At 45.6% G+C, this 27,454-nt stretch overlaps 1 protein-coding gene across 2 annotated transcripts in view; it reads left to right on the top strand.

Moving 5' to 3' along the window:
- Positions 1-27,454, top strand: part of LOC124003344 (S-adenosylhomocysteine hydrolase-like protein 1) — a 77,298-nt gene that overhangs the window by 27,077 nt on the left and 22,767 nt on the right. The window contains exon 1 of one of the 2 annotated variants that reach the window (XM_046311513.1): positions 1,205-1,451. The exons of the other annotated variant lie outside the window; for it this stretch is intronic. Coding sequence (XP_046167469.1) covers positions 1,344-1,451 — 108 coding nt within the window. The 5' untranslated portion in view covers positions 1,205-1,343. Of the gene's footprint in view, positions 1-1,204; positions 1,452-27,454 lie in introns of those variants that run through there. 2 annotated transcript variants of the gene reach the window in all.

The following is a 27,454-nucleotide window of genomic DNA, read 5'->3' as shown; positions in this document are numbered from 1 at the left end:
CTGAATGCAATAGGGCAGGGTTAGGCAACTAGATTTAAACTGTGGGCTGGAACGTAATTTTAATAATTTGCACACTGCAAATTGAACACAAGTAAGCCCAAAAAGAGATTATATTTGAAAAGAATAATTTCATAACTTGATTACATTGACACAATCACATCTATTTTTATTTGTGGGAATACTTGGCAACAGATTTCCTAAATTAGACTAAAATTCAGCAAAATATTTCTTTATGTATTTGTTTGGGGTCCCAGAAAAAGTCACTTGTGGGCCGTTATTGGTCCGCGGGCCGCCTATTGCCGACCCCCTGCAATAGAGAGTATTATGGTGGAAACAGTTCTTATAGCCGACAAGAACTTTCGAACGTCAGATTGGCAGTTACCTCAATTCCGGCTTCAATTTAGACTCCTCTGCCCTGGGCTTTTTCTGTAATTACAACCCAATTTTAGGGGTATCAAGAGGAAACACCTGCGTTAGAGGCAAGAGAGGGGGAGTTCTGGTGAGATTAAAGCAAAGGTAAAACTGGCCACCTCTTCCGTCTAGTCTATTGGCCAATGTACAGTCACTTGATCATAATATGATTGACCTCTAATTGCGCATTTGCTACCAATGGAACTTGCGTAACAGCAAGTATTTCTGCTTTTCTGAAACATGGCTTTTGAACAAGATATCCGCCATGGCAATCCAACTCAATGGATTCCCCATTCTCCGAGCGGACACGACAGTGAAGTAAGGGAAATCGAGAGAGGAAGAGGGGTTTGCCTCTTCATCAACAACAACATGGTGTGCTGACTCGAGCACAGTGGACCCATTGTTCACTCATCTTGGAGTACCTGATGGTCAAATGCCGACCCTTCTACCTCCCGAGGGAATTTTAAGCTGTTATTGACTGTTGTATACATTCCACATTCCATTCCATTTAACGAACTGTACAAGGCTATAAACAAGCAGGAAAATTTCACCCAGAGGCTGCTTTCCTTGTTACCAGCGATTTTAGTTATGCGTCATTAAGACACGTGATGCCCAACTTCCATTAACATGCTTTCTTTGCCACTAGGGGTGATAAAGTCAGAGACCACTGTTACTCTACCCACAAGCAAGCATACAAGGCCCTCCCTCGTCCCCCATTCTGCAAATCAGATCATGACTCCGTACTCCTGCTTCCTGTTTACAAGCAGAAGCTCAAACAGGAAGTACCCATAACTCTCGCCTTTGAGAAATGGTCATCAGAATCAGAGATTATGCTACAGGACTGCTTTTGCTAGCTCTGACTGAAATATGTTCTGAGGTGCCGCCGATAGCATCGACGATCTAACAACCTCCGTCACTGGCGACATTAGGAAATGCATTGTCGACGTTGTCCCCACTGTGATGGTTTACTGCTTCCTCAATCAAAGCCCTGGATTAAAGATGCACTGCAGAAATCTCTCTGCCATTTCCTGGTTGTTAAGGTAGCTAAAATTCTAATATTTCGCTTAATTTCAGTTTGTGACAAAGGCAAGCATAGTGTAGAGAATCATTGTTCCTTCTAAACCACTGTGAAATATATATTTTCCATAACCAACAATATTGTATTTTCAGCTGTTTGAAGCTGATGTCCAAACCGAAAGTAAAAGATGCAAAAACTAAACTTAAGAACAGGAAGTATAGAAATAATGCGCATAGAACAGATTTACCGCTTCTTGCTTTCAATGAGAATGAAAGATCTGTCATGTTCTGACCCTAGTTCTTGTGTTATTTGTTTGTTTTAGTTGGTCAGGACGTTAGTTGGGTGGGCATTCTATGTTTTGTGTTTCTAGGTTGGTTTTCTGTGTTTGGCCTAGTATGGTTCCCAGTCAGAGGCAGGTGTCGTTAGTTGTCTCTGATTGAGAATCATACTTAGGTAGCCTGGGTTTCACTGTTGTTTTGGTGGGTGATTGTTTCGTGTCTGTGTTTGTTCGCCACATGGTACTGTTTTGGTTTTGTTCATGTTTATTGTTTTGTATTCATTGAGTGTTCAGTTTATGTTTTAAATAAACAACCATGGACACTTACCACGCCACATCTTAGTGTACAAGATCTATAACTCACATTTCTATGTGATCTATTAACTCACAACAAAACGTTACAAATTGCAGCTTTAACACAGAGGTTGTTGCTAAACTAAAGGACAGGGCTAACGCACATAAGGCTATCGTAGACAACCCTGAGGCTACTGCTGAGGACTACGACTTCCGCAGAGTCCTCAAATGAGCAAAGGGACAGTACAGAACCTAGGAGGCTCATGGTTCTCACCCCCTTCCAAAGACATACACAGTAATTATGACGTCCTCCAGCCTATCGGAGCTCTTGCAGCATGAACTGACATGTTGCCCACCCAATCAAAGGATCAGAGAATGAATCTAGTACTGAAAGCCTAAGATGCAGCTAGCTAGTACTGCAGTGCAAAATAATGTTGTGAATGGTTGACTGAGAGAGAAGACAATAGTTGAACAGTTTTTGAACAAATTAATATCTTCCAAAATGAAGAAGTAAGACATCTCATCATTTTATTTCAGTTTCACTTGCTTAGCTAGCAAATGCAGCGAGCTAGTTTAGCATACTCAAACACCCTGCTCAAACAGAGGGATGCTATGTTAGCTAGCTGGCTATGACTATCCAACACAACACTGGAACTCTTCCAAGTCAAGGTAAGCTTTTGGTTTGACTCATTTATTGGCACTGCGGCCCGCCAGTGTAACTGCTTACTTGACTGTACACTAACTTTACTGCATGATTGTAGCGGGTTGACTAAAGCATTAGTTCTATTAGCTATGTTGACTATGATGTTACTTTAGCTAATATAGTGACAAAGATGTAGGCTATGTGTAGCAGTTATGATATGATTTGGCTTGGAAAGTTTTTTTCGTCTGGTCACTTACAGCCAATGTGTTGTGCATTGAAGTCCACAAGCGATGGGACAAGGTGAGTGGAGGAGAGTGCATAACGTTAGATGTGAGAAGGAATACAACGTGGCTGCTATGAAATTGAACTGTGTTTACGTGTGATCAGGGGTGTATTTATTTAGCCGATTCTGTTGAAAAAAAAACATTCTTAAAAGGAAGCAAACTGAACAAAACAGGGATGAACATACCTGAATTTGTCCAATAGAAACTATTTTGCAACTGTTGGACTAATGATTGCACCCTGTATCAGCTAGATGCAGGTAAGAGTGTGCAATCCGGTATTGAATGTTTCACGGTTTGTCCATGTGTCACTGTCACCTCATATTTTTCTCTCGACCTGTTTGCACCAACGTTTGTAACTTTCATTCATAGGCTAGGTTGTAGCAACCAAATTTGAGTATCATGTAGTAGCCTAAACCTATCGCTGTTACATTGAACTGATTGAATGGGAAATTAATGAGCCATCCAATAAACTGGCCATGCTCATTAAGAAAAAATTATCGCCCTCCCTCATCTTAAACGGCACTGACCGCCACTGGTATAGGAATATGGTGGAATGATATTACACAGGCTTTGCCGCATGTGGCAGGGGCTCCAGTCCATTACGGATTACAAAGGAAGAACCAGGCATGATCTGCCCAATGATGCCTTCTACCAGACGAACTCAATGCATTTTATGCATGCGTCGACAATGAACACTGTGGTGTGTGTGAAGGCCCCACTGACCCAGAGGGCTGGGTGATCTTGCTCTCCAAGGCCGACTTGAGTAAGGGCTTTAATCAGGTCAACACTCGCAAGGCCACAGGGCCCGACTGTATTCCGGAGCACGTTCTCAGAGCATGCACAGAACACTTTCAGGCATATTACCGGTCATTTTCATCCTCTCCTTGTCCCAGTCTGTAATCCCCACATTTTAAATTGACCACCATCATTCTTGTTCCAAAGAACTTGTGACTCCTGCCCTGTAGGACTCTCATCTGTAATCAGGCACACATCAACTCCATCATCCCAGACACCCTAGACCCACAATTTGCATTCCCACCCGATTGATAGACGACACAATCTCAATTGCACTCCACATTGCCCTCTCCCAACTAGATAAGAGGAATAGCTATGTGAGTATGCTGTTCGTTGACTACAGCTCAGCGTTCAACACCATTATCCCCTCCAAGGTTGTCACCAAGCTTAGGACCCTGGGACTGAACACCTCCCTCTGCAACTGGATCCTGGAGTGTCGAACCGTCTCCAAATGGTGAGGGTAAGCAACATCACCCCTGCCACGTTGACCCTCAACACGGGGGCCCAACAGGGATGTGTGCTTAGTTCCCTCCTATACTCCCTGTTCACCCACGACTGCGTGACCACGCACGACTCCAACAACTCCAACAACAACCTCTCCATCAACATCACTAATGCAAAGGAGCTGATCGTGGACAACAGGAAATGGTGGGGGGTGGCACGCCCCCATCAACATTGCTGAGGCTGTAGTGGAGTGTGTCGAGAGCTTCAAGTTCCTTGGTGTCCAAATCAAAAAGGACTTAAAATGGTTCACATACATGCACAAAGTAGTGACGAAGGCGCTGGTTCTACAGCTGCACCATTGAGAGAATCTTAACTTGCTGCATCACTGCTCGGTGTATGGTAACAGTACTGTCCTCGATCACATGGTGATACAGAGGGTGGTGTGGACAGCCAGGTACATCACTAGGGCCGAGCTCCCTGACATCCAGGACCCCTTTCAGGCAGTGTGAAAGGAAGCCCTGGAAAATTGTTAGACTAAAGCCATAAACTCTTTGGGCAAGGGGTACCGGTGACTCCACACACACTCGCACACTCTGAAATACAATCATCATATATGTTATGCTGCTACTACTCTATCAGATATCCCGATGCCTAGTCACCATACTCCTATACATTTCCTACTAGGATGGAACCTAGTAGGAAATCGACTAAACGTGTTGAACTTAATAGAAAATGCATTAATTTTCCCAAGTTAATCATAAGACATATGAACTAAATGCATTAGTGATTTGTATTTTCCAACAACCTTCTGAAAATGTGTTCTTAACTGACTTGCCTAGATAAATAAATAAAACATTTAAAACATTTCGGAAAGTATTAAAATAGATTCAGTAAAAATTGTTCCTCATCAATCTACACACAATCCCATAATGACAAAGGTTTTGGAAATGTTAGTACATTTTATAATACAAAATGTAAAAAACGTATTTACATAAGTATTCAGCCCCTTTGCTATGAGACTCGAAATTGAGCACCGGTGCATCCTGTTTCTATTGATCATCCTTAATGTTTCCAGAACTTGATTTGAGTCCACCTGTGGTAAATTAAATTGATTGGACATGATTTGGAAAGGTACACACCTGTCTATGTAAAGTCCCACAGTTGACAGTGCATGTCAGAGCAAAAACCAAGCCATGAGGTCGAATAAATTGTCTGTAGAGCTCAGAGACAGGATTATGTCGAGGCACAGATCTGGGGAAGGGTACCAAAGTTCCACTGTGGGGTTGGGAGAACCTTCCAGAAGGACAACCATCTCTGCAGCACTCCACCAATCGGGCCTTTATGGTAGAGTGGCCAGACGGAATTCACTCCTCAGTAAAAGGCACATGACAGCCTGCTTGGAGTTTGCCAAACGCCACCTAAAGGACTCCCAGACCATGAGAAACAAGTTCTCTAGTCTGATGAAACCAAGATTGAACTATTTGGCCTGAATGCCAAGTGTCATGTCTGGAGGAAACCAGGCACCGCTCATCACCTGGTCAATACCATCCCTACGGTGAAGCATGGTGGTGGCAGAATCATGCTGTGGGGATGCTTTTCAGGGCCTGGGAGACTATTCAGGATCAAGGGGAAACATGAATGGAGCAAAGTACAGAGATCCTTGATAAACCTGCTCTAGAACGCACAGGATCTTAGACTGGGTGCGAAGGTTCACCTTCCAACAGGACAACGACCCTAAGCACACAGCCAAGACAACACAGGCTTTGGGACAAGTCTCTGAATGTCCATGAGTGGCCCAGCCAGACCCCGCACTTGAACCCGATCTAACATCTCTGGAGAGACCTGCAAATAGCTGTGCAGCGACGCTCCCCATCCAACCTGACTTAGCTTGAGAGGATCTGCAGAGAAGAATGGGAGAAACTCTCCAGATACAGCTGTGCCACGTTTATGGCGTCATACCCAAGAAGACTTAAGGCTGTAATCGCTGCCAAAAGTTCTTCAACAAAGTACTGAGTAAAGGGTCTGAATACTTAGGTAAATGTGATATTTTTATTTGAGTTTTAATACATTTGCAAAAATGTCTAAACCTGTTCTTGCTTTGTCATTATGGTGTATTGTGTGTAGATTGATGCGGGGAAACTATTTAATCTAGTTTGGAATAAGGCTGTAACGAAAACTAAATGTGGGAAAAGTGAATGGGACTGAATAGATTCTAAATGCGCTGTAGATGGTAAGTAGGTAAGTAACACTTTCCCAAAAACCTTCTCAAATAAATGTTAACTACAAAGTAACCTATTCCTACCTGGCAGAATTATAGCATGATTATTTGTGTCAAGTGATTATTTGCTCCAACTCAAGTGGTCTCCTTGTGTGGTTTAGGCATTGTTGTGGACTTAGAATGTCCAATTTGGTTGTTTTTCTATTTAAAAAGTCAGATTTTTTGAGAGTGAAATCCTAAAAACCAGAAATGGAAACCTGGAAAACTAAATGAAGAAAATGGAATTTGGGGAAAATGTTTTTATTTTATTGGTCCTACCTATTGGTAATTTATTCTCTATACCGACACAATTGTTTGGGGAATGTTCTTGTGCAAAATGGTTAGAGCAATTTGCCATTGATGAGTGAAAATCAAACAAGACCTTGGTCTGAAGTTCATTAATGGTCCCACTGCCCTCAATCCATGTAAAGACCCTCTGGCATGCTAACATTCAGTACATATCCAGCGTCCCTCTCTGGCCTCCAGCCGCCCTCTCCCTCTCTGGCCTCCAGCCGCCCTCTCCCTCTCGTCCCCCTCTGGCTTCCAGCCGCCCTCTCCCTCTCGTCCCTCTCTGGCCTCCAGCCGCCCTCTCCCTCTCAACCCTCTCTGGCCTCCAGCCGCCCTCTCCCTCTCGTCCCTCTCTGGCCTCCAGCCGCCCTCTCCCTCTCGTCCCTCTCTGGCTTCCAGCCGCCCTCTCCCTCTCGTCCCTCTCTGGCCTCCAGCCGCCCTCTCCCTCTCGTTCCTCTCTGGCTTCCAGCCGCCCTCTCCCTCTCGTCCCTCTCTGGCCTCCAGCCGCCCTCTCCCTCTCGTCCCTCTCTGGCCTCCAGCCGCCCTCTCCCTCTCGTCCCTCTCTGGCCTCCAGCCGCCCTCTCCCTCTCGTCCCTCTCTGGCCTCCAGCTGCCCTCTCCCTCTCGTCCCTCTCTGGCTTCCAGCCGCCCTCTCCCTCTCGTCCCTCTCTGGCCTCCAGCCGCCCTCTCCCTCTCGTCCCTCTCTGGCCTCCAGCCGCCCTCTCCCTCTCGTCCCTCTCTGGCCTCCAGCCGCCCTCTCCCTCTCGTCCCTCTCTGGCCTCCAGCCGCCCTCTCCCTCTCGTCCCTCTCGTCCCTCTCTGGCCTCCAGCCGACCTCTCCCTCTCGTCCCTCTCTGGCCTCCAGCCGACCTCTCCCTCTCGTCCCTCTCTGGCCTCCAGCCGACCTCTCCCTCTCGTCCCTCTCTGGCCTCCAGCCGACCTCTCCCTCTCGTCTCTCTCTGGCCTCCAGCCGACCTCTCCCTCTCGTCCCTCTCTGGCCTCCAGCCGACCTCTCCCTCTCGTCCCTCTCTGGCCTCCAGCCGCAGTTTAACATGCTAATGTTCTCACTGGATTCTTCAAATACTGGGGAGATTATCCCACATTAACCTCTGGCTCTGTTTAGACTTCCCCAGTAACTGCATGTAGAATGAAGAGTGGGTCAGCCAAACATGTCTTGGCTATGAGGGGGGTCACTGCCAATAAGAGATCTATTAGGTCACTACACTCTATATCCTTCTGTAAACTGGTCATCTCTGTATCTCCATCACAAGACCCACTGGTTGATGATTATTTATAAAACCCTCTTAGGTCCATCCCCCTTTCCTCCTATCTGAGATATCTACTGCAGCCCTCATCCTCTACAAACAACACCCGTCCTGCCAGTCACACTCTGTTAAAGGTCCCCAAAGCACACACATCCCTGGGTCACTCGTCTTTTCATTTTGCTGCAGCTAGCGACTGGAACGAGCTGCAACAAACACTCAAACTGGACAGTTTCATCTCAATCTCTTCATTCAAAGATTCAATCATGGACACTCTTACTGACAGTTGTGGCTGCTTTGCGTGATGTATTGTTGCCTCTACCTTCTTGCCCTTTGTGCTGTTGTCTGTGCCCAATAATGTTCGTACCATGTTTTGTGCTGCTACCATGTTGTTGTGTTGCTAACTTGCTTCCATGCTGTGTTGTCATGTGTTGCTGCGATGCTATGTTGTTGTCTTAGGTCTCTCTTTATGTTGTTGTCTCTCTCTTGTCGTGATGTGTGTTTTTGTCCTATATTTTTATTTTTAATCCCAGCCCCTGTCCCCGCAGGAGGCCTTTTGGTAGGTAGGCCGTCATTATAAATTAGAATTAGTTCTTAACTGACTTTTTCCTAGTTAAATCAAAATATCAAGGTTGTAGTTTTCTAAACACTGGGAGCTATCAAAGACCCAAGAAGCTATAGGACCTTTTTGCTAAGCATAGGCTATTTGTGTTCATCCTGAGCAGAAAGGGGTTTATATCTTAGCATTGTTGTGTTGTGTGACATGGGTGAGGTTTTATTTTGTCATGATTTATAACACATTACCTGGAATTGTGACACCACCAGCACACATGCACAATCCCTGTGATGAACCAGGTGTTTCTCATGTGAATCTGGGTTTTGTAATTTAAATATTTGTTTGTTTTTTCTTCCGTTTTTTTCTTCAACTTTAGTTTCAATTAGTTTTCAGACTTGATTTACTCGTTTTTATTTATACTGAACAACAATATAAATGCAACATGCAACAATATCAATGATTTTACAGAGATACCATTCATATAAGGAAATTGGTGAATTTAAATAAATATATTAGGCCCTAATCTATGTATTTCACATGACTGGGCAGGGGTGTGGCAATGGGTGTGCCTGGGAAGGCATAGGCCCAATCACTTGGGATTCAGGCCCACCCACTGGGGCTCAAGGACCCGGCCAATCAGAACAAGTTTTTCCCCACAAGGGCTTTATTACAGATAGAAATACTCCTCAGTTTCTCCAGGTGGCCAGATGTGGAGGTCCTGGTCTGGTGTGGTTACATGTGGTCTACTGCCAAATTCTCTAAAATTACATTGTAGGCGGCTTATGGTAGAGAAATTAACATTCAATTACCTGGCAACAGCTCTGGTGGACATTGCTGCAGTCGGCATGTCAACTGCACTCTCCCTCAGCTTGAGACATCGGTGGAATTGTGTTGAGTGACAAAACTGCACATTTTAGAGTGGCCTTTTTACTGTCCCCAGCACAAGGTGCACCTGTGTAATGATCCTGCTGTTTAATCAGCTTCTTTTTATGCCGCAGCTGTCAGGTGGATGGATTATATTGGCAAAATGTTCACTAACAGGGATGTAAACACATTTGTGCACAAAATGTGAGCGAAATAAGCTTTTTGTGCATATGGAACATTTCGGGGATATTTTATTTCAGCTCATGAAACAGGGGACAAACACTTTACCTGTTGCTTATATATTCTTGTTTAGTATACTTTGTTTGATTTAAAAACATTTAATTACATTTTAATATTTGGTTTTAGTGTTGGGGACAGAAAGTAGCCAATGCGTGGGAGGCTAAGGGCCATTTGTAGGCCTATGTTTTGTTTTTTTGTGGGGTGGGTGTCACTTCGTGCCACTGGGGGGCAGTAATATATAAGGTGATGGACCATAGACTTGGATAGACATAACATCTGTATCTGTGTCATGATGGCGTCTGTGAGAGCATGGGCAGCGCCATTGAGACCATCTCCATTTTGAAATAGCCAATTTCCTTCTTCACAAGTAAAACTCAATGGCTGATCCATCCTGATGACCCTGCTGTCATAAATACAACCGGGTCATCAGTTCATGCCAACCGGGTCAGGAGGGATTAGCCAATCAAGTTGGAAGTCCTGCCCAGTTGACTAAATCAAAATGGTGACAGTTCTCAATGGTGCTGACCATGCTAGCACAGGCTTTTGGACACTAATGGTTTCCTAACCCTCTCCTAGCCCCCCCCCACAGACATTTCACATTTTTGTTTTAACCTTAAACTGACACACCTGACTCAATTAGTCCTCAAGCCTTTGACTAATTGAATAAGGTGTGCAAGTTTAGGGTGAAAATGTGCAACGTCTACAATTTTCTACATTGTAGAATAAACGTGAAGTCATCAAACTATGACATAGCGCACATGGAATCATGTAGTTACCTAAAAAGTGTTTAATAAATCAAAAGATATTTTAGAATCTTCAAGTAGCCACCCTTTTGCCTTAATGACAGCTTTGCACACTCTTGGCATTCTCTCAATCAGCTTCATGAGGTAATCACCTGGAATGCATTTCAATTAACAGGTGTGCCTTGTTAAAAGTTAATTTGTAGAATTTCTTCTTAATGTGTTTGAGCCCATCACTTGTGTTGTGACAAGGTAGGGATGGTATACAGAAGAGGGCCCTATTTGATAGACGACCAAGTCCATATTATGGCAATAACAGCTCAAATAAGCAAAGAGAAACATTCCATAATAACTTTAAGACATGATGGTGAGTCAATAGGGAACATTTCAAGAACTTTGAAAGTTTCTTCAAGTGCAGTTGCAAAAACCATCAAGCGGAATCATAGGAAAGGAAGACCCAGTTACCTCTGCTGCAGAGGATAAGTTCATTAGAATTACCAGCCTCAAATTGCAGCCCAAATAAATTCTTAACAGAGTTCAAGTAATTTAAACATCTCAAAATCAACTGTTCAGAGGAGACTGCGTCAATCAGGCCTTCATGGCCGAATTTCTGCAAAGAAACCATTACTAAAGGACCAATAAGCAGAAGAGATTTGCTTGGTCCAAGAAACACAAGTAATGGACATTAGACCGTTGGAAATCTGTGCTTTTTTCGGATGAGTCCAAAATTGAGATTTTTGGTTCCAATCGGCATGTCTTTGTGAGACGCAGAGTAGGTGTTCGGATGATCACTGCATGTGTGGTGCCCAGTGTGAAGCATGGAGGAGGGGGTGTGATAGTGCTTTGCTGGTGACACTGTCTGTGATGTATTTAGAATTCAAGGCACACTTAACCAGCATGGCTACCACAGCATTCTGCAGCGATACGCCATCCCATCTGGTTTGTGCTTACTTGGACGATAATTTGTTTTTCAACAGGACAATGACCTAACACACCTCCAGGCTGTGTAACCCAATTGAGATGGTTTGGGATGAGTTGGACCACAGAGGTGAAGGAAAAGCAGCCAATAAATGCTCAGCATATTTGGGATCTCCTTCAAGACGGTTGGAAAAGTATTCCAGTATTAAATATGGTGGAAAGACACTCTCTTGCTCATGTTTACACCAATCCAATGTTTTTATTAGTAGATGTAGGATGAATCAAGTACTTTTTATCTGACAAAGAGAGGAAAAAACAACAAATTATGTCATGGCACATTTAACATGTTATGTTTATGTAATATTAAACATGTATATCTCACTATCCCTTTCAAATAGGTTTAATAAAAACATAGGCAATACAATGTTTCTTCACAAATCTATCAGTTCAGAGAGGTGGTCGTTCGGTTTCTCAAGCCTGATGACAGTTGTTCACTGACAGTTGTTCACAGACAGTATTCTCTATCTCCACGAACGGTTGGAATGCAGGGGCAGAAACCAGTGCCACAGTGCAGATAAACCGCCATCCTTTGCCTGCCAGAACTGGAGAGGTGACGCCGTGAACATGCCCCCATATACCTTTTCCGGGTATTTCCACAGATCACACGGGACACATAATGTCCTGCCAGGTTGACCCTCCGGCTGGACAGTGACCTCAGACAAAATCACAACCTCAGGAGGCTATTTTTCTGAATCAATGTTGTTGAGATGCTTGCTGAATTTATCGTATTGGCATCTTCCTGGGGTCCTGCGGCTCCACGGCTGTACTCTCTGAATTTGCTGAAGTACAAAAGACTCCGCTTCCCTCATCAGTGGCTCCATTTCTGTTGAGCGAAGTGCCAGAGAAACACTTGGATCCATCAGGCAAGCTGCTGCAGGGGTGGATCAAAGATGGCTGCAAGACGATTCAGTATGCAGTGGTGTAAAATACTTAAGTAGTACTTTAAAGTATTTCAAGCATTACAAGCATTTCATAAGTGTCAAAGGCTTTTATTGACAATTACATGAAGTTGATGCAAAGAGTCAATATTTGCAGTGTTGACCCTTCTTTTTCAAGACTTCTGCAATCCGCCCTGGCATACTGTCAATTAACGTCTGGGCCACATCCTGACTGATGGCAGCCCATTCTTACATAATCAATGCTTGGAGTTTGTCAGAATTTGTGGGTTTTTGTTTGTCCACCCGCCTCTTGACGATTGACTAAAAGTTCTCAATGGGATTAAGGTCTGGGGAGTTTCCTAGCCATGGACCCAAAATATTGATGCTTTGCTCCCCGAGCCACTTAGTTATCACTTTTGCCTTATGGCAATGTGCTCCATCATGCTGGAAAAGGCATTGTTCGTCACCAAACTGTTCCTGGATGGTTGGTACCATTCTTTATTCATGGCTGTGTTCTTAGGCAAAATTGTGAGTGAGCCCACTCCCTTGGCTGAAAAGCAACCCCACACATGAATGGTCGCGGGATCCTTTACTGTTGGCATGACAGAGGACTGATGGTAGTGCTCACATTGTCTTCTCCAGACAAGCTTCTTTCCGGATGCCCCAAACAATCGGAAAGGGAATTCATCAGAAAAATGACTTTACCCCAGTCCTCAGCAGTCCAATCCCAGTACCTTTTGCAGAATATCAGTCTGTCCCTGATGTTCTTTCTGGAGAGAAGTGGCTTCTTTGCTGCCCTTCTTGACACCAGGCCATACTCCAAAAGTTTTCGCCTCACTGTGCATAAAGATGCACTCACACCTGCCTGCTGCCATTCCTGAGCAAGTTCTGTACCGGTGGTGCCCACGATCCCGCAGCTGAATCAACTTTAGGAGGCGGTCCTGGTGCTTGCTGGACTTTCTTGGGTGCCCCGAATCCTTCTTCACAACAATTGAACCGCTCTCCTTGAAGTTCTTGATGATCCGATAAATGGTTGATTTAGGTGCAATCTTACTGGCAGTAATATACTTGCTGTGAAGCCCTTTTTGTGCAAAACAATGATGACGGCACACGTTTCCTTGTAGGTAACCATGATTGACAGAGGAAGAACAATGATTCCAAGCACCACCCTCCTTTTGAAGATTCCAGTCTGTTATTCAAACTCAGTCAGCATGACAGAGTGATCTCCAGCCTTGTCATCGTCAACACTCACACCTGTGTTAACAAGAGAATCACGGACATGATGTCAGCTGGTCCTTTTGTGGCAGGGCTGAAATGCAATGGAAATGTTTTTAGGGGATTCAGTTAATTTGCATGGCAAAGAGGGACTTTGCAATTAATTGCAATTCATCTGATCATTCTTCATAAAATTGTGGAATATATGCAAATTTCCGTCAAACAAACTGAGGCAGCAGACTTTGTGAAAAATGTATATTTGTGTCATTCTCAACTTTTGGCCACGACTGTACACTCCTTAAGAAAATATTGTAATTTTGACTCCATACATTTTCCTTGATGCCCAAAAGTACTCTTTACATTTTGAATGCGTAGCAGGACAGGAAAATAGTCAAATTCATGCACTTGTCAACCGAACATCCCTGGTCATCCCTACTGCCTCTGATCGGGCGGACTCACTAAACACACATGCTTCATGTGTAAATGATGTCTGAATATTGGAGTGTGCACGTGGCTTTCTGTAAATAAAATAAAAAAACAAGAAAATGCCATCTGGTTTGCTTAATATAAGGAATTTGAAATGATTTAGACTTTTACTTTTGATACTTTAGTATATTTTAAACCAAATACTTTTAGACTTACTCAAGTAGAATTTTGTTGGGTGACTTTTACATGAGTAATTTTCTATTAAGGTATCTTTACTTTTCCTCAAGTATGATTGTTGGGTACTTTTTCCACCACTGTCAGTATAAACTGACCATCCTACCGATCCTCGACTTAGGTGATGTCATCTATAAAATAGCCTCCAACACTCTACTCAACAAACTGGATGCAGCCTATCACAGTGCCATCCGTTTTGTCAACAAAGCTCCATACACTACCCACCATTGCGATCTGTACGCTCTCGTTGGTTGGCCCTCGCTTCATACTCGTTGCCAAACCCACTGGCTACAGGTTATCTGCAAGTCTCTGCTAGGTAACGCCCCACCTTATCTCCGCTCACTGGTCACCATAGCAGCACCCACTCGTAGCACACGCTCCAGCAGGTATATCTCACTGGTCACCCCCAAAGCCAATTCCTCCTTTGGTCGTCTTTCTTCCAGTTCTCTGCTGCCCATGACTGGAACGAATTGCAAAAATCTCTGAAGCTGGAGACTCACATCTCCCTCACTAGCTTTAAGCACCAGCTGTCAGAGCATTTTACAGATCACTGCACCTGTACTTAGCCTATCTGTAAACAGCCCATCTATCTACCTACCTCATCCCCATACTGGTATTTGTTTATTTATTTTGCTCCTTTGCACCCCAGTATCTCTACCTGCACATTCATCTTCTGCCGATCTACCATTCCAGTGTTTAATTGTTATATTGTAATTACTTCGCCACCATGGCCTATTTATTTCCTTAACTTAGCTCATTTGCACTCACTGTATATAGACTTTTTATTTTGTTCTACTGTATTATTGACTGTATGTTTTGTTTATTCCATGTGTAACTCTGTGTTGTTGTATGTGTCAAATTGCTACGCTTTAACTTGGCCAGGTCGCAGTTGCAAATGAGAACTTGTTCTCAACTAGCCTACCTGGTTAAATAAAGGTGAAATATTATTTGTTTTTTTTAAATACATGCGCAGCGCTTACGCAGTGACTTCAGTAGGACCTGTGCCAACTGTTTTGGAACACTAGTTCACTGCAAGTGTTTCTCAAGTTTACAGGTCGCAATTGTAAATGAGAACTTGTTCTCAACTTGCCTACCTGGTTAAATAAAGGTGAAATAAATTTTAAAAAGTTTAAAAATGCACAGCACCACATAAGACAGCAACTGGCTGTCAGCTTGAAGTTGGTCGTTGTGGATTTCAAACGGCTCCAACGACTTCAGAATGTGCTCTGGCTTGGCCCAGTCATGCTCCGTGCTTGCCCTCAGATTTCCTCCCTTTTATCTAGTGATAGTGATGCACAAGCTAGACCTATTTGAAACCTCGGCATCTACTGGCAATATTTACCCGTCAGATTCAGAAGCTTGAAAACCCCATTCGAAATAAAGCTTAAACACCATTTTTAGATTTTTTTTGGTTTAAAAGGAAAAAATAAACAATTTGATGGTTTTATTTTAGTTTGTTTTACAGACAACGATAATCGTTTCAGCATATGTATATATATATTTTTTCAAATATTTTTATTAAACACACAAGAATGGTGTATAGGTATACATGACAGGTATAGAATTCTTATCTAAACATAAAAGAGCATACAGGAACAACAAGACCCAGAGTTCTGGGTGCAGAACAAATAATACAGAACACGACATACAAAACAAGGACACGTAGAAAGAAAGAGGGAAGATGTCCCCCCTACCCCCCCCCCCCCATCCCCTATCCCCCCCTTCCCCCTCCCAACTGCTTGGGTGGCAGGGCCAGCACATGCTGCCCAAAGGTAGATTAAAATATTACAATTGAGAGTGCGTTAATAAGTACAAATTCACAGCGCCGACTCGTCCAAGTAGGAGAGGAAAGGCTGCCAGATTTTATCAAATGTTGATAATTTATTGTTCAGAATATATCTAATTCTTTCTAAGTGTACAGTGTTTGCCAATTCACTGAGCCATAATTTGGTAGAGGGCGCTTCCCTCCTTTTCCAAAACAACAAGATTAGTGTATTTGCCCGAGATGAGACCATACGAGATTAGTTGTTTTTGGGGGTTGGTTAATCCATTTAGGGACTCAGATACTCCCAGGATTATCAGAAGCGGGTCTGGATCTATTGAAGTCTCCAAAACTTCAGAGAGGATCCTAAAAATTCCACACCAATAACCATGCAAGCTAGAGCATAGGGCAAAGCAGTGGTGTCATGCAGGTGAATGAGGACCCAAAAGCGACTTGGCGAAAACAGAGTCTTTAATCCAGTAAAGTAATTCTACAAACATAAGACATAATTCCACTCGTAATGATGAGAACAGACTGGAGACTCGATCAAGAACTGCAGGTTGCCTCGGGAAGGCACTTGAACGTAGCAGACTCGGACACCTGCTCTCCACGCAGCATCTGAGGGAAACACGACACGACAGGGCGATACACAGACACAGCACGGTGAACAATAGACAAGGATCCGACAGGACAGGAACGGAAAACAAGGGAAGAAATAGGGACTCTAATCAGGGGAAAAGATAAGGAACAGGTGTGGGAAGACTAAATGATTGATTAGGGGAATAGGAACAGCTGGGAGCAGGAACGGAACGATAGAGAGAAGAGAGAGAGGAAGGGAGAGAGAAAAAGGGGAACGAACCTAAAAAGACCAGCAGGGGGAAAACGAACAGAAGGAAAAGCAAAATGACAAGATGATATAAGACAAAACATGACAGTACCCCCCCCACTCACCGAGCGCCTCCTGGCGCTCTCGAGGAGGAACACTGGCGGCAACGGAGGAAATCATCAATAAGTGAACGGTCCAGCACGTCCCGAGACGGAACCCAACTCCTCTCCTCAGGACCGTAACCCTCCCAATCCACTAAGTATTGGTGACCCCGTCCCCGAGAACGCATGTCCATGATCCTACGTACCTTGTAAATAGGTGCGCTCTCGACAAGGACGGGAGGGGGGGGAGGGAAGACGAACGGGGGTGCGAAGAAAGGGCTTGACACAGGAGACATGGAAGACAGGATGGACGCGACGAAGATGTCGCGGAAGAAGCAGTCGCACAGCGACAGGATTGACGACCTGGGAGACACGGAACGGACCAATGAACCGCGGAGTCAACTTACGAGAAGCTGTCGTAAGAGGAAGGTTGCGAGTGGAAAGCCACACTCTCTGGCCGCAACAATACCTTGGACTCTTAATCCTGCGTTTATTGGCGGCTCTCACAGTCTGTGCCCTGTAACGGCAAAGTGCAGACCTCACCCTCCTCCAGGTGCGCTCACAACGTTGGACAAACGCTTGAGCGGAGGGAACGCTGGACTCGGCAAGCTGGGATGAGAACAGAGGAGGCTGGTAACCCAGACTACTCTGAAACGGAGATAACCCGGTAGCAGACGAAGGAAGCGAGTTGTGAGCGTATTCTGCCCAGGGGAGCTGTTCTGCCCAAGACGCAGGGTTTCTGAAAGAAAGGCTGCGTAGTATGCGACCAATCGTCTGATTGGCCCTCTCTGCTTGACCGTTAGACTGGGGATGAAACCCGGAAGAGAGACTGACGGACGCACCAATCAAACGACAGAACTCCCTCCAAAACTGTGACGTGAATTGCGGGCCTCTGTCTGAAACGGCGTCTAACGGGAGGCCATGAATTCTGAACACATTCTCGATGATGATTTGTGCCGTCTCCTTAGCGGAAGGAAGTTTAGCGAGGGGAATGAAATGTGCCGCCTTAGAGAACCTATCGACAACCGTAAGAATCACAGTCTTCCCCTCAGACAAAGGCAGACCGGTAATGAAGTCTAGGGCGATGTGAGACCATGGTCGAGAAGGGATGGGGAGCGGTCTGAGACGACCGGCAGGAGGAGAGTTACCCGACTTAGTCTGCGCGCAGTCCGAACAAGCAGCCACGAAACGGCGCGTGTCACGCTCCTGAGTCGGCCACCAAAAGCGCTGGCGAATAGACGCAAGAGTGCCTCGAACACCGGGATGACCAGCTAACTTGGCAGAGTGAGCCCACTGAAGAACAGCCAGACGAGTGGAAACAGGAACGAAAAGGAGGTTACTAGGACAAGCGCGCGGCGACGCAGTGTGCGTGAGTGCTTGCTTAACCTGTCTTTCAATTCCCCAGACTGTCAACCCGACAACACGCCCATAAGGAAGAATCCCCTCGGGATCAGTAGAAGCCACAGAAGAACTAAACAGACGGGATAAGGCATCAGGCTTGGTGTTTTTCCTACCCGGACAGTAAGAAATCACAAACTCGAAACGAGCGAAAAACAACGCCCAACGAGCTTGACGGGCATTAAGTCGTTTAGCAGAACGGATGTACTCAAGGTTCTTATGGTCTGTCCAAACGACAAAAAGGAACGGTCGCCCCCTCCAACCACTGTCGCCATTCGCCTAGGGCTAAGCGGATGGCGAGCAGTTCGCGGTTACCCACATCATAGTTGCGTTCAGATGGCGACAGGCGATGAGAAAAATAAGCGCAAGGATGAACCTTATCGTCAGACTGGAAGCGCTGGGATAGAATGGCTCCCACGCCTACCTCTGAAGCGTCAACCTCGACAATGAATTGTCTAGTGACGTCAGGAGTAACGGGGGATAGGAGCGGACGTAAAACGTTCTTTTAGAAGATCAAAAGCTCCCTGGGCGGAACCGGACCACTTAAAACACGTCTTGACAGAAGTAAGAGCTGTGAGAGGGGCAGCAACTTGACCGAAATTACGAATGAAACGCCGATAGAAATTAGCGAAACCTAAAAAGCGCTGCAACTCGACACGTGACCTTGGAACGGGCCAATCACTGACAGCTTGGACCTTAGCGGAATCCATCTGAATGCCTTCAGCGGAAATAACGGAACCGAGAAAAGTAACGGAGGAGACATGAAAAGAGCACTTCTCAGCCTTCACGTAGAGACAATTCTCTAAAAGGCGCTGTAGAACACGTCGAACGTGCTGAACATGAATCTCGAGTGACGGTGAAAAAATCAGGATATCGTCAAGATAGACAAAAACAAAGATGTTCAGCATGTCTCTCAGAACATCATTAACTAATGCCTGAAAAACAGCTGGCGCATTGGCGAGACCAAACGGCAGAACCCGGTACTCAAAATGCCCTAACGGAGTGTTAAACACCGTTTTCCACTCGTCCCCCTCTCTGATGCGCACGAGATGGTAAGCGTTACGAAGGTCCAACTTAGTAAAGCACCTGGCTCCCTGCAGAATCTCGAAGGCTGATGACATAAGGGGAAGCGGATAACGATTCTTAACCGTTATGTCATTCAGCCCTCGATAATCCACGCAGGGGCGCAGAGTACCGTCCTTCTTCTTAACAAAAAGAACCCCGCCCCGGCCGGAGAGGAAGAAGGCACTATGGTACCGGCGTCAAGAGACACAGATAAATAATCCTCGAGAGCCTTACGTTCGGGAGCCGACAGAGAGTATAGTCTACCCCGAGGAGGAGTGGTCCCCGGAAGGAGATCAATACTACAATCATACGACCGGTGAGGAGGAAGGGAGTTGGCTCGGGACCGACTGAAGACCGTGCGCAGATCATGATATTCCTCCGGCACTCCTGTCAAATCGCCAGGTTCCTCCTGAGAAGTGGGGACAGAAGAAATGGGAGGGATGGCAGACATTAAGCACTTCACATGACAAGAAACGTTCCAGGATAGGATAGAATTACTAGACCAATTAATAGAAGGATTATGACATACTAGCCAGGGATGACCCAAAACAACAGGTGTAAAAGGTGAACGAAAAATCAAAAAAGAAATAGTCTCACTGTGGTTACCAGATACTGTGAGAGTTAAAGGTAGTGTCTCAAATCTGATACTGGGAAGATGACTACCATCTAAGGCAAACATGGGCGTAGGCTTGTCTAACTGTCTGAAAGGAATGTCATGTTTCCGAGCCCATGCTTCGTCCATGAAACAACCCTCAGCTCCAGAGTCAATCAAGGCACTGCATGTAGCACCCGAACCGGTCCAGCGTAGATGGACCGACATAGTAGTACAGGATCTAGATGAAGAGACCTGAGTAGTAGCGCTCACCAGTAGCCCTCCGCTTACTGATGAGCTCTGGCCTTTTACTGGACATGAATTGACAAAATGTCCATCAAATCCGCAATAGAGGCACAGGCGGTTGGTGATCCTCCGTTCCCTCTCCTTGGTCGAGATGCGAATACCTCCCAGCTGCATGGGCTCAGTCTCTGAGCCAGAGGAGGGAGATGGTTGCGATGCGGAGCAGGGAAACACCGTTGACGCGAGCTCTCTTCCACGAGCTTGGTGACGAAGATCTACCCGTCGTTCTATGCGGATGGCGAGAGCAATCAAAGAGTCCACACTGGAAGGAACCTCCCGAGAGAGAATCTCATCTTTGACCACTGCGTGGAGTCCCTCCAGAAAACGAGCGAGCAGCGCCGGCTCGTTCCAGTCACTAGAGGCAGCAAGAGTGCGAAACTCTATAGAGTAATCCGTTATGGATCGATCACCTTGGCATAGGGAAGCCAGGGCCCTAGAAGCCTCCCTACCAAAAACTGAACGGTCAAAAACCCGAATCATCTCCTCCTTAAAGTTCTGGTAATTGTTTGAACAATCAGCCCTTGCCTCCCAGATAGCTGTGCCCCACTCTCGAGCCCGGCCAGTAAGGAGTGAAATGAAGTAAGCAACCCGAGCTCTCTCGCTAGAGTATGTGTTGGGTTGGAGAGAGAACACAATATCACACTGGGTGAGAAAGGAGCGGCACTCCGTGGGCTGCCCGGAGTAGCAAGGTGGGTTATTAACCCTAGGTTCCGGAGGCTCGGCAGGACAGGAAGTAACAGGTGGCACGAGACGAAGACTCTGGAACTGTCCAGAGAGGTCGGAAACCTGAGCGGCCAGGTTCTCCACGGCATGGCGAGCAGCAGACAATTCCTGCTCGTGTCTGCCGAGCATGGCTCCTTGGATCTCGACGACAGTGTTACGAGCATCTGTAGTCGCTGGGTCCATTCTTTGGTCGGATCCTTCTGTCATGCAGGTGAATGAGGACCCAAAAGCGACTTGGCGAAAACAGAGTCTTTAATCCAGTAAAGTAATTCTACAAACATAAGACATAATTCCACTCGTAATGACGAGAACAGACTGGAGACTCGATCAAGAACTGCAGGTTGCCTCGGGAAGGCACTTGAACGTAGCAGACTCAGACACCTGCTCTCCACGCAGCATCTGAGGGAAACACGACACGACAGGGCGATACACAGACACAGCACGGTGAACAATAGACAAGGATCCGACAGGACAGGAACGGAAAACAAGGGAAGAAATAGGGACTCTAATCAGGGGAAAAGATAAGGAACAGGTGTGGGAAGACTAAATGATTGATTAGGGGAATAGGAACAGCTGGGAGCAGGAACGGAACGATAGAGAGAAGAGAGAGAGGAAGGGAGAGAGAAAAAGGGGAACGAACCTAAAAAGACCAGCAGGGGGAAAACGAACAGAAGGAAAAGCAAAATGACAAGATGATATAAGACAAAACATGACAAGTGGAGTAGTGTACCCTGCGTAGCCTGACATTTATCACATGTAGGGGATGTGTCAGGAAATATCCTATGCAGTTTAGTTTTGGAATAGTGTAATCTGTGTAATACCTTGAATTGTATGAGACGATGTCTGGAATTAATGGAGCATGTGTGGATATACTCCAAGCTCTCTTCCCAGTCTGCCACCGAGATGTCAGTCCCTAGTTCTTCCTCCCATTTTGCCTTGATGGCATCAGTAGAAGGTGTGCTAACAGATTGAAAAGCATCATATAGACGCTATATCAGTTTATCTGAGGTGGGGTATATTTTTATGCATCCGTCAAACATGGAAGGTTTAGCATTCCCAAATGTTGGGAGGTGTTTTCTAACGTAGTCTCTAATTTGTAGGTATCTGAAAAAATTACTTCTGGGAAGATTATAAGTTTCCCTCAGCAACTCAAAGGAAGCAAAGGTCCCTTCTATGTATAAATCCCCTATGGTACTTATCCCCAACTCTCCCCATCGCTCAAAGGTGTTATCAAGGTTAGAAGGGACAAAGGAGGGATTCCTGGCGACAGGGAGCATGAATGACATTGGTCTAAGCTCAAAGTGGACTTTAATTTGCTTCCAGATTCGGACTGTGCTATGTATAATAGGATTGTTACAATAAAGTGACATCTCCAGATTGACAGGCGACAAAATCACAGCGCCAATAGAGAAGGGGTGACACTCCTCACGCTCCATACTAAGCCAGCTGGATGCCGGGAGTACGTCATCCAACAGAAACGTAACAATGCGGAGGTTAGCGGCCCAGTAATAAATATAAAATTTGGGAGAGACAATCCTCCTTCCATCTTGGATTTACAGAGGTGTTTTTTACCTATCCTGTGTGTTTTATAATCCCAGATGAAAGGATTGATTATTGACTCCAGTTGTTTATGAAAGGATTTAGGTATGAATAGTGGGATGTTCTGATATAGGTAGAGCAGTTGTGGGAGGAAGACTATTTTAATGGCATTAATTCTTCCGAGCAGAGAAATTGGGAGATTTCTCCAAAATAGTATGTTTGCTTTGAGTTTTTGTATAAGAGGGGGGAATTTATCTTTAAATAGTAAGGAGTATTGTTTGGTAACTACAATTCCTAGGTAGGTAAATTTTTCTGAAGATAACTTAAATGGGAGATGTTCTAGCCAGGAGGTATTTTGCGACCGTATGGGCATTAATTCACTCTTGTTCCAATTTATTCTGTATCCCGAGAAGGTACCAAACAAATTGATCACATCAAGAATAGCTGGGATACTAGCCTGGGGTTCTGTTACATAGAGGAGGATGTCATCTGCGTATAGGGAGATCTTATTTAGAGTATCTTTAGTATTATAGCCGTGTATTGCTGCATGAGATCTAATCGTCTGAGCGAGCGGTTCGATAATTAGGGCGAAGAGCATAGGCGACAGCGCACAACCCTGCCTTGTCCCCCTGTTAAGGTTAAATCGGGGCGACAATGATTGGTTAGTGAGTATTCTGGCACAGGGGTTCCTATATAAAAGCTGGATCCAATTTATGAACCTATCTCCAATATTAAATTTCTGTAGGACCTTGAATAGATAGGGCCACTCAACTTGGTCAAAGGCCTTTTCGGCGTCAAGAGATATGACGGCAAGGTCCACGTTGGGTAACCTCTGAGAATACATAATATTGAAGAGGCGCCTGAGATTGAAGAATGAGTTTCTGTTAGGGATAAAGCCGGTCAGATCCGAATGGACCAATTTGCCAATTAAAGTGCTAAGCCTGTTAGCCAGAGTTTTTGCTAAAATCTTTTGGTCTGTATTAAGGAGAGATATTGGTCTGTATGACCCTACCTCTTCTGGATCTTTACCCTTCTTATGTATAACTGTAATGAACGCTTCGTCCAAAGTAGAAGGGAGAGCTCCATCCTCATTGGCCTGAATCAACATTTTGTGCAGATATATAGAGAGCATGTTGCTGAATGTTTTATAGAATTCACCAGGGTATCCATCTGGGCCCGGGGTCTTGCCACTCTTTAGAGATTTAATTGTTTCTCGAATTTCATCAAGAGATATTTCCTTATTCAGGAAGTTAGAATCTTCCTGGTTCAGGGCAGGAAGATTACAGTCCTCCAAAAATGTTTGCATAATTAAGGGGTTAGGATCCGCTTTAGATGTATATAGAGTCTCATAAAACTGCCAGAATCTGTCATTGATGTCTTTGGGGGAAGAGAGTAATTCCCCAGATGCAGATTTAACCCTGTGAATCATTCGGTCACTCACATTTTTTCGAAGTTGTCTGGCGAGTCATTTGTGTGATTTGTCACCAAACTCAAAATATTTTTGCTTGGCATAGAGAAAAGATTTAGCAATTTTAGCTGAGAGAATCTGATTATATTAAAATTTTAAAGAGGTCATTTTTTTATGTTTCTCCATAGATGGGTGGCTAGCATTCTCCCTATCCAGTAAGTGAATTTGTCCCTCTAGTTCTTCCAGTTTTCCTCTGTTTTGCCTACTTTTGGCAGCCTGAAAGGAGATGATACAGCCTCTCAGATAAGCCTTCAGTGTCAAAGAAAAATGTAATTTGGTCTTTAAGATATTCACAGAATGTTGGTTCTGTGAGGAGCTGAGGATTCAACCTCCAGACCCTCTCGTTTGGTACAATGTCACCCAATCTCAGGGAGAAGGTGAGTGGACTGTGGTCCGAGATTATAATATCATGATACCTCACATTACAGGTATAGAGGAGTAGTCTAGCATTCAACAGAAAGTAGTAAATTCGAGTGTAAACCTTGTGAACATGAGAGTAAAAGGAGTATTCCCTACCCGTAGGGTTAGCGATCCTCCATATATCAAATAAGTTTTTAATTTTTTATGTAGGTATTCAAGAATTCGCTTGAATAGGAGGTAGGGGTTCGCCGGGTAGAGGATCTATCCAAATATTGGTCTAGCACACAGTTAAGGTCACCTCCAATGACCAGGTTAGTATGGGAGATATCTTGAATCAGGGCAAGGACTCTTTTGAAAAAAGAGGGGTTGCCAATGTTTGGCCCATAGATATTTAGTAGAGTTACTGAGGTAGAGTGGATTTCTCCTATTGCGATCACATACCGACCCTCTTTAACCGCAATCGTGGTTTTATGTAGAAAGGGAATTCCTTTCCGTACCAGAATCGCTGTGCCTCTCGTTTTGGCAGAGAAGTTAGAGTGATACACTTGCCCCACCCACCTACACTTAAGTCTGCTATGAGAGTTATTCTTCAGATGGGTTTCTTGCAAAAATATAATATCAGACAAGAGTGCTTTCAAGTGGGCTAGGACCTTGCCCCTCTTAATTGGTTCGTTTAAACCCTTGACATTCCAGGAAGTGAATGTAAGCCCCGCCCTCCTCTCGTTTGTAGTTCCTATGGTGGCTTGCATACCATGTAACTTGATAAAAAGGTAAGAAAGCGCACCAAACCATCACGATCAGCATATGTAGCACCTACACCCGAGCAGTATCCAACCCACCCCTCCCCCCCTGCAAGCACCTTTACTTCCCACCCTGTTCCCCTAATTTCCCCAACACTTACCCCCCCCATCAACCCACATTTAACAGGCATGTACAAACAGGAGAGAAAAAAAAGGAAAAAGGAAAATAATAAACACATTGTCTGGCCGATGCCAAAAAAGCACGGCCAGACAAGGGATTGGAACAAAAACCTACGGGATGATAGCTCTCCAGGAAAAAGGTTGGAGAGTCCTGCTTTATAGGCCTACTTCTTGTTCCTCAAAAACTATAAAACTGGCCAACTGGACACACCATGGAAATTGTACTTGGAATAATAGCCTTGCCAGTTCAGTGGAACTCTTATTTCTATGCTAAGCCTCTTCTAAGGTGCAAGATGTCACACACCACTAAAGATGGCTTTTGAAGTTCCTCTGATCTGTCAAGGTGTAACGATCGGGGTGTAGTTGGTGCAAAGTCAGGAGCAGGAAACAGAGAGTTCAAGCTAGTGCTCTTTAATGCACACACGGCGAACATAGGCCACCCCACAAAACACTGGGCGCTCACAAAAACAAATGCCCCAAACACGGGGACTAAAACAGTCCAGCAAAACCCGCGAACAGGAAAAAACACGTTCATCTCAAACATGCACAAATGTCACACAAACAATCACACACAAAGAACAGGCGGGCCGGCCCAACTAATCACCACAATACATAACAGGTGTAACCAATAAACAGGCAAGGAGGGGGAGGAAAGAATCAGTGGCAGCTAGTAGGCCAGCGACGACGACCGCCGAGCGCCACCCGAACGGGAAGGGGAGCCACCTTCGGTAGGAGTCTTGACGCGGTGTTAGCGCGCGGCTCCAGCAGTGCGCTGACACCGGCCTCGAGGTCGACCCGGAGGGCGAGGCGCAGGGCGATCCGGATGGAGTCGATGGAAATCCCTCAACATTGACGGATCCAAAATGTCCCCCACCGGTACCCAGCACCTCTCCTCCGGACTGTACCCCTCCCAGTCCACGAGGTACTGCAGGCCCCTCACCCAGTGTCTCGAGGAGTTCAGAATGGCCCGTATCGTGTATGCCGGGGACCCTCAATGTCCAGAGGGGGAGGAGGGACCTCCGGCACCTCACCGTCCTGCAGGGGACCAGCTACCACCGGCCTGAGGAGAGACACATGAAACGAGGGGTTAATGCGATAATAGGAAGGGAGTTGTAATCGATAACACACCTCGTTTATTCTCCTCAGGTCTTTGAAGGGCCCTACACACTGCGGCCCCAGCTTCCGGCAGGGCAAGCGGAGGGGTAGGTTTCGGGTCGAGAGCCAGACCCTGTCCCCCGGTACAAACATGGGCGCCTCACTGTGGTGGCGTTCAGCACTCCTTTTCTGCCGTCCACTGGCTTGTTGGAGGGATTCCTGGACGCCCCTTCTGGTCTCCTTGGAGCGCTGCACCCATTCCTCCACTGCAGGAGCCTCGGTCTGGCTTGGATGCCATGGTGCCAGGACCGGCTGGTACCCCAACACACGCTGAAATGGGGACACGTTAGTAGAGGAGTGGCGTAGTGAGTTCTGGGCCATCTCAGCCCAGGGGATGTATCTCGCCCACTCCCCTGGCCGGTCCGGGTGCGCCAACACGGGTGCATCCATGAACAGCGCCTTCAACCTGTTGAAAGCTCTGTCCGCCTCTGCTGACCACCGCAAAAGCACCAGACCCCCTTCAGCAGTGAGGTAATGGGAGCCGCTACCTGGCCAAAATCCCGGATAAACCTCCAGTAGTAGTTGGCAAAACCCCAAAAGTGCTGCACCTCCTTTACCGTGGTCGGCCAATTACGCACGGCCTTAATGCGGTCACATTCCATCACCACCCCCGAGGTGGAAATGCGATAACCCAGGAAGGAAACGGCTCGTTTGGAGAACACACACTTCTCAGGCTTGACCTATAGGTCATGCTCCAGCAGTCTACCAAGCACCTTGCGTACCAGAGACACATGCGCGGCGCTGGTGGCTGAGTAGATCAGAATGTCATCGATATAAACAACCACTCCCTGCCCTTGCAGGTCCCTGAGAATCTCGTCTACAAAGGACCGCCGAGCGCCACCCAAATGGGAAGGGGAACCACCTTCGGTAGGAGTTGTGACACAAGGCTATTATTCCAAGTACAATTTCCATGGTTTTTCCAGTTGGCCAGTTTTATAGTTAGAAGTGACTTCACTTTTCAATTAACAGCAATATTTTGGGTTACATAACATGTTTATTTTGGATTCCATGCAATAAATATAGAAGCTCATCTTTTCAAGATAGTACACTGACACACATCAAGGTAATCCTAAGTAACTATCACACTTCACTCTCTCCTCTCCACTTTAAGACAAGGCTGCATGTAAACAAACTAGGCCA

The sequence above is a fragment of the Oncorhynchus gorbuscha genome, linkage group LG18, assembly GCF_021184085.1.
Source record: "Oncorhynchus gorbuscha isolate QuinsamMale2020 ecotype Even-year linkage group LG18, OgorEven_v1.0, whole genome shotgun sequence".
Lineage (NCBI taxonomy): Eukaryota > Metazoa > Chordata > Actinopteri > Salmoniformes > Salmonidae > Oncorhynchus > Oncorhynchus gorbuscha.
Note: the sequence above shows the minus strand (reverse complement) of the source record. Positions and strands in the feature narration are given on the sequence as shown.